Genomic DNA, 15,468 nt, shown 5'->3' on the forward strand with positions numbered 1-15,468 from the left:
CTGAATCTGCAATAGGTAAGCAGCTTGGTTTGAAGAAATCAACTGTGGGAGCAATTATTAGGAAATGGACATACAAGACCACTGATAATCTCCCTCGATCTGGGGCTCCACGCAAGATCTCACCCCATGGGGTCAAAATGATCACAAGAACGGTGAGCAAAAATCCCAGAACCACACGACCAAAGTAACAAAGCCTACCATCAGTAACACACTACGCCGCCAGGGACTCAAATCCTGCAGTGCCAGACGTGTCCCCCTGCTTAAGCCAGTACACGTCCAGGCCCATCTGAAGTTTGCTAGAGAGCATTTGGATGATCCTGAAGAAGATTGGGAGAATGTTATATGGTCAGATGAAACCAAAATTGAACTTTTTGGTAAAAGCTTAACTCGTCGTGTTTGGAGGACAAAGAATGCTGAGTTGCATCCAAAGAACACCATACCTACTGTGAAGCATGGGGATGGGAAACATCATGCTTTGGGGCTGTTTTTCTGCAAAGGGACCAGGACGACTGCTCCGTGTAAAGGAAAGAATGAATGGGGCCATGTATCGTAAGATTTTGAGTGAAAACCTCCTTCCATCAGCAAGGGCATTGAAGATGAAACGTGGCTGGGTCTTTCAGCATGACAATGATCCCAAACACACCGCCCGGGCAACGAAGGAGTGGCTTCGTAAGAAGCATTTCAAGGTCCTGGAGTGGCCTAGCCAGTCTCCAGATCTCAACCCCATAGAAAATCTTTGGAGGAAGTTGAAAGTCCGTGTTGCCCAGCAACAGCCCCAAAACATCACTGCTCTAGAGGAGATCTGCATGGAGGAATGGGCCAAAATACCAGCAACAGTGTGTGAAAACCTTGTGAAGACTTACAGAAAATGTTTGACCTCTGTCATTGCCAACAAAGGGTATATAACAAAGTATTGAGAAACTTTTGTTATTGACCAAATACTTATTTTCCACCATAATTTGCAAATTAATTAATTAAAAATCCTACAATGTGATTTTCTGGATTTTTTTCCTCATTTTGTCTGTCATAGTTGAAGTGTACCTATGATGAAAATGACAGATCGCTCTCATCTTTTTAAGTGGGAGAACATGCACAATTGGTGGCTGACTAAATACTTTTTTTGCCCCACTGTATATGTTAATATGGGCTATTTTAAGCCCTTTTCTGGGTTGCTTGATTGTAAAGCTTCACAGTGAAGCATTAAAAACAGAGGTAGAATTACTCATGTTATTTACATTGGAGCAGATAGTGCAGGATGAGCTGCATAAAGTGGTTTTCCTACTGTTGCACACCGCCTCAGTGCTAACAGTGTAACTGGTTTATAGGCTCATGATTACTGCCTACAATATCTGTAGGACAAACAGGTGTATTCGGTGCAATTAGGGGTACATAAATTATATTACTTACATTGTTTGCCAATGCCCCTAAGATCATGTACATTTGACACAGCATTATGATGACTCATTGGCACAATGGTAGGGATTAACTGAGCTGGTTTTGGATCATTTACCAGCCATTGTTTCAACGCAGCCTTTAAATGCGTTGACAGAGTCCAGGAGCCAAGATGATTTGGATGGGCTCCGTCATTCCTGTAGAGTTTCATCCGTTTTGGGAAAGTACTTGCGTAATTGTGCACCCACCTTACACAGGTGCTTCACTATATCACATTTGACATTGTCCGTAAGCTTGAGTTCATTTGCACACACAAAAATCATACAATGTGTGTTTTCCTTTTTAATGCAGACAGAGAAGAGCTCCAACTTCTTATTCATAGCCTCAATTTTGTCCCGCACATTGAATAAGTTGCAGAGAGTTTCTGTAATTCTAGATTCAGATCATTCAGGCGAGAAAAACCATCACCCAGATAGGTCAGTCTTGTGAGAAACTCGTCATCATGCAAGCGGTCAGACAAGTGAAAATGATGGTCAGTAAAGAAAACTTTAAGCTCATCTCTCAATTCAAAAAAATGCGTCAATACTTTGCCCCTTGATAACCAGCGCATTACTGTATGTTTTAAAAGCATTACATGGTCGCTGCCCATATCATTGCATAGTGCAGAAAATAGACGATAGTTCAGGGGCCTTGCTTTAACAAAGTGAAGCATTTTCACTGTGGTGTCCAAAACATCTTTCAAGCTGTTAGGCATTCCCTTGGCAGCAAGAGCCTCTCTGTGGATGCTGCAGTGTACCCAAGTGGCGTCAGGAGCAACTGCTTGAGTTACCACTCCACTATCATGGCTTTTGCGCCATCAGTACAGATACCAACACATCTTGACCACCAAAGTCAATTTTACGTCACAAATCTGTCCAGTACTTAAAAAATATCCTTTCCTTTTGTCCTGGTTTCCAGTGGTTTGCAGAAGAGGATGTCTTCCTGAATTGACCCCCCATAAACATAACGGACATATAACAGAAGCTGTGCCAGGCCCGCTATGTCTGTTGACACCTCCAGCTGTAACGCATAGAATTCAAAGCAGCAATTGTTTCAAAACATTTCCAGCCATGTCACTAATGCATCATGAAACAATGTTGTTTGATGAAGGCGTTGTCCTCTATAGTTTTATTGGCCTTTTCCCCCAGCATTGTCCCAGCCATATCCGCGGTAGCAGGAAGAACTATGTTCCCCACAATAGTATGGGGATTGCCTGTCCTAGCCACTCGGACGTTCACCATATTAGACGCTTCTAGCCATTTCTTATTAATGGTTATCTGTTGCTTTTATACATGTCTTACTACTTGAAAGTTAACTTCATTCTTGTTCAAAAAACTCCTGTAACTTATTTTTCAAATGGGCATGTTTTGTTTCTAAATGTCTCCGCTGTAGTGAAGGTTACATCGAGTTGTGAGATAGTACTTTTGCACATATAACACACTGTGGCTGAAGAAAGGCACTACTCCCAATTTAAGTGAACCCCAAATCAATGTATTTCTCACAATTTTCAATGGTCCAACATCCATGCCTGTTTGGTGTAACGGCTTTCTTCCTCTTCTGATGAGGAATAAGATGGATCGGACCAATATGCAGCGTGGTACGTGTCCATGTTAATATTTATTTAACCTGAACACAAAACAAAAAAACAAGAGAATGAATGAAAACTAAACAGTTCTGTCTGGTGCAGACACAGAGACAGAAAACAACTACCCACAACTCAGTGGGAAAACAGGCTGCCTAAGTATGGTTCTCAATCAGAGACCACGATTGACAGCTGCCTCTGATTGGGAACCATACCAGGCTAAAACCAGAAATACAAAACCTAGAACAAAAACATGGAATGCCCACCCCAACTCAAGCCCTGACCAAACTAAAATAGAGACATACAAAAGGGACTACGGTCAGGACGTGACATTCTGAGATTTCCCGGGTAAGGGGGCAGTAGCTCTTCGGCTGCATCAGATTCACAACTGTTAGTGTCCATGCTAGCTGGGCTAACAACAAATGTAGAAATACTGATGCTAGCATTGGATGTGCTCGTGGAAGCAGAACAACTTGTGTCGTCGACAGGTGCAGGTGAACTACTGCTGGTAATAGCAGTACTACCAGTAGAGCAGTATGTGTCTCTATGGACGTGAGCCTTACTAAATGGACTGTTTGAAAATGTGAAGAAATATATATATATATATATATATATATATATATATATATATATATAGTATAGTTTTTTTATATATGTATAATTATTTGATTTATAATTGATTTTTTATTATTATTATTATATATATATATATATATATATTTTTATAAATATATATATTTTTTAAAAATGTGAATCACATTTTTATTTGGCGTACCCCAGTTTGGGGAATAGCTGGCATAGAGTATCCAAAACAATTAATAAATCCCATGATGGGGCAAGCTGTTTAGACGCCAGACGCAAACGACGTGCACCCTTCATAAAATGGGCGACAAAGTGGTGTTGCCCCACTGCCGGGCTCCCAAAACCCACATGACAAGCCAAAAAGCTGCTAGATATACCTTAATAGTAGAAAAAGCCTTTCCTTGTTCTAATAATTCCTGTAGAAATGACCGGATTACCAGGACAGACTACTGGAATGGCACTGTCTGTGTTTTAGCTCAGTTGCCCTGAGTCTGCACAACTCTGCCAGGACCTAGGATCAAGAGAGACACTTAAGTGTTTTAGTACTATATCTAATGACACAATGATGAAAATAATCATGGCCTCTAAACCTTCAAGCTGCATACTGGACCCTATTCCAACGAAACTACTGAAAGAGCTGCTTCCTGTGCTTGGCCCTCCTATGCTGAACATAATAAATGGCTCTCTATCCACCGGATGTGTACCAAACTCACTAAAAGTGACAGTAATAAAGCCTCTCTTGAAAAAGCCAAACCTTGACCCAGAAAATATAAAAAACTATTGGATCTTTTAGAAAAAGCTGTTGCGCAGCAACTCACTGCCTCCCTGAAGACAAACAATGTATATGAAATGTTTCAGTCTGGTTTTAGACCCCATCATAGCACTGAGATTGCACTTGTGAAGGTGGTAAATTACCTTTTAATGGCGTCAGACCGAGGCTCTGCATCTGTCCTCGTGCTCCTAGATCTTAGTGCAGCTTTTGATACCATCGATCACCACATTCTTTTGGAGAGATTGGAAACCCAAACTGGTCTACACGGACAAGTTCTGGCCTGGTTTAGATCTTATCTGTCAGAAAGATATCAGTTTGTCTCTGTGAATGGTTTATCCTCTGAGAAATCAACTGTAAATTCCGGTGTTCCTCAAAGTTCCGTTTTAGGACCACTATTGATTTTACTTTATGTTTTACCTCTTGGGGATGTCATTCGAAAAACATAATGTTAACTTTCACTGCTATGCGGATGACACACAGCTGTACATTTCAATGAAACATGCTGAAGCCCCAAAATTGTCCTCACTAGAAGCCTGTGTTTCACACATAAGGAGGTGGATGGCTGCAAACTTTCTACTTTTAAACTCGGACAAAACTGAGATGATTGTTCTAGGTCCCAAGAAACAAAGAGATCTTCTGTTGAATCTGACAATAAATCTTGATGGTTGTACAGTCGTCTCAAATAATACTGTGAAGGACCTCGGCGTTACTCTGGAGCCAAATATCTCGTTCATATGCTCTTTCATGCCGTCCCTAGGAGGGGTGCGTCACTTGAGTGGGTTTAGTCACTGACATGATCTTCCTGTCTGGGTTGGCGCCCCCCCCTTGGGTTGTGCCGTGGCGGAGATCTTTGTGGGCTATACTCGGTCTTGTCTCAGGATGGTAAGTTGGTGGTTGAAAATATCCCTCTAGTGGTGTGTGGGCTGTGCTTTGGCAAAGTGGATGTGGTTATATCCTTCCTGTTTGGCCCTGTCTGGGGGTATCATCGGATGGGGCCACAGTGTCTCCTGACCCCTCCTGTCTCAGCCTCCAGTATTTATGCTGCAGTAGTTTGTGTCGGGGGGCTAGGGTCAGTTTGTTATATCTGGAGTACTTCTCCTGTCTTATCCGGTGTCCTGTGTGAATTTAAGTATGCTCTCTAATTCTCTCTTCCTCTCTTTCTTTCTTTCTCTCTCTCAGAGGATCTGAGCCCTAAGACCATGCCTCAGGACTACTTGGCATGATGACTCCTTGCTCTCCCCAGTCCACCTGGCCCTGCTGCTGCTCCAGTTTCAATTGTTCTGCCTGCGGCTATGGAACCCTGACCTGTTCACCGGACGTGCTACCTGTCCCAGACCTGCTGTTTTCAACTCTCTAGAGACAGCAGGAGCGGTAGAGATACTCTTAATGATCGGCTATGAAAAGACAACTGACATTTACTCCTGAGGTGCTGACATGCTGCACCCTCGACAACTACTGTGATTATTATTATTTGACCATGCTGGTCATTTATGAACATTTGAACATCTTGGCTATGTTCTGTCATCATCTCCACCCGGCACAGCCAGAACAGGACTGGCCACCCCTGATAGCCTGGTTCCTCTCTAGGTTTCTTCCTAGGTTTTGGCCTTTCTAAGGAGTTTTTCCTAGCCACTGTACTTCTACACCTGCATTGCTTGCTGTTTGGGGTTTTAGGCTGGGTTTCTGTACAGCACTTTGAGATATAAGCTGATGTAAGAAGGGCTATATAAATACATTTGATTTGATTTAGAGCTCCGTTCCTCAATCACCCGCCATTTACAAATTATGAAGGGACCTGGTGGATGAGGCTCTGTCACTCTGAATAGTCTAAATTACATTTTGGGTAAACCCGGCAGTGTTCAAGTTGAATCATTCATGGGCCAGGCCCAGAGTGACAACCGTTCCGGGTGAGGATGGAAAATCACCCATCGCGCCTGGCACAGTAGGTCCTGACGCAGGGGGAGGGGTCACGGATGGCCGCATAGCAGTTGAGTGATCTCCGCTAGCCAGTGTTTCTCTGGCCAATGTGGTGCTATTAGTATCAGAAATATACTCTGGCTAGGGTGGGGGAAATCAGGGCCAGTGGGGGGAATACATGCAGGAAGACGCGTGGCCACTCGTGCACCAATGCATCAACTCCCATTGGTTTATCCCCTCAGGGAAAAGAACAGTGGACACCGAGTATTTTCCATTGATGCATGAAGACCCACTGCAGGCATGCCGAAGTGCATCCAAACATGATTGGCTACCGCTGGGTGGAGCTTCCACTCTCAGGACAGAGGGTTCCCTCTGGAAAGTAAATCTTCCCCCAGAATCAGTACTCCCGGTACATGAGAAGATCTCTGTGTCAGGAGATGCACACTGCTCCACATAATCAGTCTGTGTGCCAGTGTGTGTAAGTGAGGGTATCGCAGTACACCTTGTCTGTTTGTAAGGCACACCAGTGGTATTGCCTGATGACCCTCCATGAATGGAAGGATCGACTTTAATTCTAGGGACACTGCAAGGAGTTCCAGGCATTTAATGTGAGTAGAACGGAGATGGGATCCCCACACCCCATTGACTTTTCTGCCTCCGTAGGTCGCACCCCAACCTGAGAGAGATGCGTCCGTCGTGACTACATTTCTGGATAAAACATCTGGGCACCCTGTGACAGAAATTTCCGGTGTCTCCAGGAGTGCAGTGCTACCATGCAGTCTATGGAGATCTGTACACAGTGATTTTTGTGACATATTTGGCTCAGACCTAGGGAAGAGGCCCAGCGTTGAAACCCTCTCATAATCAAAACGTCCTAATGGGAAGACTACTAAAGCCGATGCCATCAAACCTAGCAGCCTCAGGCATGTTTTGAAAGAGACCAGGTTCCATTTGCGAAACAATGCCTAGGCAATCTTGGAATGTTCTTATACGCTCCACTGAAAGGTGAGCTTTGAATGAAACTGAATCTAGGATTAAACCTAGGAAAGAGATTGTCTGCGTGGGAATCAGAACGCTCTTTACTGTGTTTATTCTGAAACCTAGAAATGTCAGGTTTTCCAATAGTAGCTGACTGTGTTCTAAGACCTCTTGTCTTGATTGCGTGCACAGCAGCCAATCGTCTATGTACATTGTCAGCCAAATGCCCCTCTCTCTGCGTAGGGCTATGGCTGCCTCTGTATATTTCGTAAAAACACAAGGTGACAGTGAGAGGCTGAAAGGGAGTACCAGACATTGGTAGATTACTCCTTGAAAAGCGAATCTGAGACATTTCCTGTGACGGGGGTATATTGAGATGTGAAAGTAAGCATCCTTCAGGTCGGCAGATACAAACCAATCGCCCTGGCGCATACGCCTAGAACCAGGAAATATCTTGAATAAAAACTACAGTGGCTTTGCTCGGGAGGAACAATTCTTATTGCCCTTTTCCCTATTAGTGATGTGATTTCCTCCCGGAGGACACACGCTGATTCCTCCTGAGCCTGAGTGTGTATGATTTTAAGTGTTGTGGGGTGACAGCGAATTGTAGTCTGTATCACCTGTTTATTGTGCCCTGTACCAAGTTTGACACTGCGCATACTCGCCAGTTCTCTCTCCGACTCTGAGGGCTTCCCCCCATAGACGGTGCAGCAGCACCCTCTGTTGATGGGAGGGTGTACGACAGGCCGCGACGCACTGCGCATGTCCGGCTGGCTCGTAGCGGGAGAGCGCTTATGTGGCCTATCACCACAGAAGGAGCGGTAGGTCCCTCTAGTGACGTTATAGGAGGCACCCTGCTTGTTTTGATTTTGTGAGAAACAACATGTCTGACTGCGCCCTTGGCCTGTAGCCTGGTTACGCTAGTGTCCAATTTTTTTATGTGAACTGACATTGGGGAGTGTTTGTGAGACAAGGGGGGGCCTTAACCTCTCTGGGATATATTCGGGACGGTTGTGTCCCACCCCGCCAACAGCCAGTGAAAGTGCAGGGCGCCAAATCCAAAACAACAAAAAACTCAGAATTAAAATTCCTCAAGCATACAAGTATTTTACACCATTTAAAGATACAATTCTCATTAATCCAGCCACAGTTTATTTATTTTATTTTACCTTTATTTAACTAGGCAAGTCAGTTAAGAACAAATTCTTATTTTCAATGACGTCCTAGGAACAGTGGGTTAACTGCCTGTTCAGGGGCAGAACGACAGGTTTGTACCTTGTCAGCTCGGGGGTTTGAACAGTGTCTAATTTCAAAAAGGCTTTACATCGAAAGCACCACAAACAATTATGTTAGGTCACCACCAAGTCACAAAAAAAGACATACATTTTTCCAGCCAAAGAGAGGAGTCACAAAAAGCAGAAATATAGATAAAATTAATCACTAACCTTTGATGATCTTCATCAGATGACACTCATAGGACTTCATGTTACACAATACATGTATGTTTTGTTTGATAAAGTGCATATTTATATCAAAAAATCTCATTTTACATTGGCGTGTTATGTTCAGTAGTTCCAAAACATGCAGTGATTTTACAGAGAGCCACATCAATTCACAGAAATACTCATAATAAACATTGATAAGATACAACTATTATACATGGAACTTCAGATAAACTTCTCCTTAATATAACCGCTGTGTCAGATTTTTAAAAAACTTTACGGAAAAAGCACACCATGCAATAATCTGAGTACGGCGCTCAGAGACCAAAACAGCCAGAGATATCCACCATGTTGTGTCATCAACATTAGTCAGAACCAGCATTATAAATATTCACTTACCTTTTGAAGATCTTCATCAGAATGCACTCCCAGGAATCCCAGTTCCACAGTAAATGTTTGATTTGTTCAATAAAGTTCATAATTTATGTCCAAATACCTTCCTTTGTTAGGGCATTTGGACGAAAAGTCCAAAAAGTTCCGTTACAGTCGGTAGAAACATGTCAAACTAAGTATATTATCAATCTTTAGGTTGTTTTTAACATACATCTTCAATAATGTTCCAACCGGAGAATTCCTTTGTCTGTAGAAAAGCAATGGAATGCAAGCTACGAGCTCAAAGCATTCTGCCAGACCTCTGACTCATTCCCCTCTCATTCGGCCCCACTTCACAGTAGAAGCATCAAACTAGGTTCTAACGACTGTTGACATCTAGTGAAAGCCTTAGGAAGTGCAACATTACCAATATCCCACTGTATCTGCAATAGGGAATGAGTTGAAAAATGACCAACCTCAGATTTCCCACTTCCTGGTTGGATTTTTTCTCAGGTTTTTGCCTGCCATGAGTTCTGTTATAGTCACATACATCATTCAAACAGTTTTAGAAATGTCAGAGTGTTTTCTATCCAAATCGACTAATAATATGCATATATTAGCAACTGGGACTGAGTAGCAGGCAGTTTACTCTGGGCACCTTATTCATCCAAGCTACTCAATACTGCCCCCCAGTCACCAAGAAGTTAAAGGTCGAGGGACTTCAACCTGCTGCAGCCTGGACGAAGGTGCGGCGAGGCACTGGCTGTGTCTTCCTAGTCAGACCATTATTTTCCTCGCACCGTTTCTGCATCATCTCGACGGTGGTCGACCGAAAAGGCTTTTAGGGTCTACTGGAGCATCCAGGATCTTCAGCTTCTCACTATCAGACACCGTGGATAAGTTGAGCCATCGAGCCCTCTCCTGAGATATCATGAGCCCCATCGCTCTTCCTGAGACCTGGACAGCTGCTTTAAGCAGATGTAGGTTGAGGTCTGTGGCAATACAGATCTCATCCCACAGACCTGGCTTCGGTGTGACCAATAGCTCCTCCTGTAGCTCAGCTTGGTATGCCAAGAGCATGGAGGTGGAGATGAGAGCCCTCACTGCTGTGGCAACCACCTTTTATACCTTCTCTGTCACAAAGGACTGGAAGCGCTCGTGCTTGGTAAGGTGGGGCCAGTCAAGGTCATGGAGGACTTCTGGCTGGGGTGTAGATGAGAAGCCACCAATTTTTTGATGGGGGGCATGTGGGCAAGCCCCGCCATGCCAACACAGTCCAACACCGACCCACCTTGGACAGAGTTCTTGGAGGAGAAAGGTGTACTACAGGTAACGGTAACCTTCTCTATGCATTCTGGGAAGACTGTTAGTAATTGCCTGGCTGCCCGTTTGGTTTTGGGTAACCTCTTCCCCTTGTAGCAGGACGTGGTGGTCTCTGCTACTGCATTGGGCTAGGGAATCACCAGTTTATTCGCAGCACATTTGCACACGTTCTGCAGGTCCACACGAGAACTGGTGAGGATGGCCGCCCCGCCTTCATGTCTGGTGTCGGATTCCCCCGGTAGGAGGCTTGGTGGCATGGCCTGAGGGGATGAACGAGTCTTTGTTTCTATCCGATGATTCCGAATGGAGGCTGTCGGAAAACCCGGTGGAGTAGTTATCGACTCCAATCAGGAAACCCGGCAGGGAGGCTACGAGGTCGTTGCTGGAGTCCTCCAATGGCAGGTTGCCCCAGCTAGTGCCATCACTCCACGATTCCCTGTGTGGATATCCATCGCCTCTGGTGAGCCATCTGTGACATCGGCCCCCATGTCAGCGTCCTGTTGACTCAGGCTAGCTTGGCGTGCTAGCCTGCGACTGTGGCTCTTCACAGTGAAGAGGGCACAGTGTTGACAGGAGCCAGGGGAGGCTATGGCTTCCTGGGCATGTTGCAGCCCAAGGCAAGCGGAGCCCACTGAGTAGGTGTCTTTGGCCGATACCTTGTTTCCACAGGAGCAGATATGTCCCGGGACCGTCTCTTCGTTTGGGGTGGGAGATGGTTTTGTAGCCACTCGGTGTGATGGCCGGATACCGTTTTCGATAGATAGCTTGGTGTTGCTAGTAAAAAACTTTTTCTGACTTAAAACCACAAAAGCTAGCTGTACCCGTTCCTCCCTTAAATATTTTTCATCTAACTATGGTGAAGGAAAAGGAAAATTGACACCACCGCACAATCCCGAGAATAGTGCCCGGTGAGCGAGTTGTAAGCTCACGTCTGTGGACAGTTTAGCTAGTTCTGGAAAATGCCGTTGTCGAGACGCTGCATTGAACCTTTTATAGACTCCAAAATAATCGCAGTTTAGTTGGCAGTTGTGAGCTTTGCCTGACAGCGCCAAGAGAAGACATCGCCCTGCCCATTCTACAAACAACATAATACAAGTGGCTTTTCTAACAATTTCACAGCTTAGGTGAAACATGTAACATGTGCATATGTAATGTATTACATATCATGTACAGTAAATATGTACCGTTAAAGTCGTTAGCCTACCTGGAATCCATGAGGAAGCTGAACATTTGAGCAGGCAACTCTACTGACGTTGAGACCCTCTCCAATCATGCCCTCCTCTCTGCTCGCATCCAAGTACCTTTACTTCTGGGCTGCTGTGTAGACTGCGATGATATATATGCAGTGCGTTAAAATGCAATTGGTTCGCTGTCAACTGTACTGTAGCCTCAGGACAGGCTTCAATAGGGAAAATGCCCCATTTCCCAATGGTTCAATGATGAGGATTTTGTAAATGATTTATGCTTTTCAATTTGGAACTACAAGAAACTCAAAGGACGGACACACCATTTGAGAGTTTATTATTATAATCATAACAATAAGGTGGATGTCTCTATTTTGACCATCAATTCAACCATAATTGTTACTTTTTTTTATCACAGGCAATAGTTATCATAGTGCACTTTGATATTGAAATTATGATAGACATTTCGTTTTTAAAACACCTTATTCTACTGACCCTTAGAAATGGAGAATAGTTTACAATCTTAGCTAGATTAAGGAGGATGAATATGATGATCGTGGTGATGAAGATGACAGTGAAAAATCATAGGGTAAATACCAACAGTGACACCGACTTGTACAGTGGTATCAAGTGATCTGCACAATGTGATTGCTAGAAGTGGTGATGACTGACAGAGAGCAAATGGAGTCTGTCCGATCCATAGGTCAGGAATGCACTTTTTATTGAGTCACGGACAAACAGTGGTCCAATCCATGTAACTGTTTGCCCATGTCTTTTAAAATATATTTTCATATTTCTCATCAAATCAAAAATACTTTTCTTCAGAGCAAAAGGTTTCCAACGAATAAATCTTGGTTACATTGTATTTGACTCTGAGAAAAAATAAATTACAAAAATAATTCCAAAATACATCAATGGCAACTTCGTTCTGACCTTTTAAATTCCCATCGGCTTGGGTTCCACATTCAGATGCTGGAGCAGATACTGTATGTCCAAGATGTCAATTCTTCCCGATGTCATTCTTCTCTCCTATATCTTCGCTGAGTGTCGACATCCCTGAAATCAATATATAAATCATCTTAACTAAACCTAAATAAAAAAATATCTTCACATTCAACTTAGCTTAATTTGTATTTCTTGACAACAGAAGACAAAGTTTACATTTATTTTTTTCAAGGACATAATTTCTCAATTTTAAAGCAGGATCTTTAGGTGTTGTCAAACTCATTCACTGAATTGGCAGCAGGTTCTATCTTTTGGAATGGGTGGTCTGTGATAATAAGCAAGAGGGTTTAATTATCTTTTGAGTAAATGTATGTTCAATGTTGGGCACATCACGGTATTCATCAGGTTTCCTTTGCTGCTGAGCGGTAAAGGTACAGGGGAGGGGGGAGTTCTGTATTTTTGAGAACCATCACAAGATTATTCAAGGCGTTCTTATCTTTTGGCTTGAGTTATTGGTTTGGTCCTCTGTAGCTCAGTTGGTATAGTATGGCATTTGTAACGCCAGGATAGTGGGTTCGATTTCCGGGACCATCCATGGTATGCTAGCAGATCTTATCATCTATATTGAAGTTGCACTATGCAGATATCACTCTGCCATTTCCTGATTGCTAAAACACTAACAGTTTGCCAAATTTCAGTTTGTGACAAAATAAGTTAGTATCGTGTAGAGAATAATGTTACCATCTAAACAGCTGCTTGAAGCTGGTGTACAGTAAAGAAAACTAAAGTAAAAGACACAAAAACAAAAAACAAAACTTAAGAACAAGAAGCATAGAAATTGCACACAGAACAGATATACCGCTTCTTAGACTTGCTTCCAAGTAGAATGATAGATCTATAACTCACATTTCTATGTGAATTTGGTCAGGTCGTGCTAAAAGTTACAATATTGTCACTTTTAAACATATTTTTGCACAATGACTTGCTAACTGCCATGCAAACTAGAGCTTCTGCAAAGTTGATGTGTCTAGCTCATCCATGAATCCCTTTTGACATTTAAAAAAAAGTTTTATTACTGGTCTGGATTGGATCCCTGCTTGATTCAGTGAATGAATGTAAATTTCAACACAGAAAAAACAACAGCTTGTGTTCAGGCTTAAAGCAACTTGTTGAGACATCTTCTCTGGGCAGAAGGGGAGATATATCATGGTTTGTGAGGGTGTGAGGTTTTGTTTGACAATTTGTCTGCTATTTTCCCCCAATGGCGTTTGGACACCTGCTACCCGACTGGTCTCTCTCTCTCTCTCAGGGTTGGGACTGTGTTCCGTTGGAGGACAGTAGCTGGGTCCTCTCCTTCCCAGATCCTCTGCGTTGTAGGACCCCCTCACTGCCTCTCTCAGGGTTGGGAGTGTGTTCCGTTGGAGGACAGTAGCTGGGTCCTCTCCTTCCCAGAGCCTCTGCGTTGTAGGACCCCTCCCCCCACTGCCTCTCTCAGGGTTGGGAGTGTGTTCCGTTGGAGGACAGTAGCTGGGTCCTCTCCTTCCCAGAGCCTCTGCGTTGTAGGACCCCCCACTCCCCCACTGCCTCTCTCAGGGTTGGGAGTGTGTTCCGTTGGAGGACAGTAGCTGGGTCCTCTCCTTCCCAGAGCCTCTGCGTTGTAGGACCCCCACTGCCTCTCTCAGGGTTGGGAGTGTGTTCCGTTGGAGGACAGTAGCGGGGTCCTCTCCTTCCCAGAGCCTCTGCGTTGTAGGACCCCCACTGCCTCTCTCAGGGTTGGGACTGTGTTCCGTTGGAGGACAGTAGCTGGGTCCTCTCCTTCCCAGAGCCTCTGCGTTGTAGGACCCCCCACTGCCTCTCTCAGGGTTGGGACTGTGTTCCGTTGGAGGACAGTAGCTGGGTCCTCTCCTTCCCAGAGCCTCTGCGTTGTAGGACCCCCCACTGCCTCTCTCAGGGTTGGGAGTCTGTTCCGTTGGAGGACAGTAGCTGTGTTCTCCTCCCTTCCCAGAGCCTCTGCGTTGTAGGACCCCCCCTGCCTCTCTCAGGGTTGGGAGGTTGGGAGTGTGTTCCGTTGGAGGACAGTAGCTGGGTCCTCTCCTTCCCAGAGCCTCTGCGTTGTAGGACCCCCTCACTGCCTCTCTCAGGGTTGGGACTGTGTTCCGTTGGAGGACAGTAGCTGGGTCCTCTCCTTCCCAGAGCCTCTGCGTTGTAGGACCCCCCCACTGCCTCCGATGCCTCCTCCGTCGCCTCTCTCACCCCACTCACACCGATCACCTCCGCCCTCGGAGCGGCGGGAGTTCTGGCGAGTGGGGGTCCAGTGGGGCCGATTGTTCTTCTCGTCTGGGAAGGGGTCTGTAGAGAGAGAGAGAGAGAGAGAGAGAAATAGAGAGTAGGGGGTCAAATAGATTCAGCCACATGACAAAAAAAATATTGAGAGGATGGTCGGTATGCCGGAATATAATTACAAAATTTGTAGACTGCAAATTGACCGCAAGAAGCCCAATATGACTAAAACATAATAATTTCAAACCTTGCTTACATTTGTATACGATCACGTTTCTCTCTATTATGCGTCAGAATACTTGGGAACAAATTTCTATAATTAAAATCTATATCACACAATACCATTCAAAAGTTTGGGGTCACTTACAAATGTCCTTGTTTTTGAAAGAAAAACATTTTTTTTGTCCATTCAAATAACATGAAATTGATCAGAAATACAGTGTAGACATTGTTAATGTTGTAAATTACTTTTGTAGCCGGAAATGGCATATTGTTCATGAAATATCTACGTAGGCATACAGAGGCCCATTATCAGCAACCATCACACCTGTGTTCCAATGGCACGTTGTGTTAGCTAATCCAAGTTTATCATTTTAAAAGGCTAATTGATCATTAGAAAACCCTTTTGCAATTATGTTAGCACATTTGAAAATAGTTGTC

At 44.2% G+C, this 15,468-nt stretch overlaps 1 protein-coding gene across 1 annotated transcript in view; it reads right to left on the reverse strand.

Annotated features, from left to right (window-relative positions):
- Positions 1-14,576: 14,576 nt before the first annotated feature.
- The window catches only part of LOC112224086 (serine/threonine-protein kinase BRSK2-like), a 28,945-nt gene continuing 28,053 nt past the window's right edge, over positions 14,577-15,468 (reverse strand). The window contains exon 19 of the mRNA XM_024387384.2: positions 14,577-14,877. Within this exon, the coding sequence (XP_024243152.1) occupies positions 14,666-14,877 (212 nt within the window). The 3' untranslated portion in view covers positions 14,577-14,665. The remainder of the gene's footprint in view (positions 14,878-15,468) is intronic.

This window comes from Oncorhynchus tshawytscha, linkage group LG25 (assembly GCF_018296145.1).
Source record: "Oncorhynchus tshawytscha isolate Ot180627B linkage group LG25, Otsh_v2.0, whole genome shotgun sequence".
Lineage (NCBI taxonomy): Eukaryota > Metazoa > Chordata > Actinopteri > Salmoniformes > Salmonidae > Oncorhynchus > Oncorhynchus tshawytscha.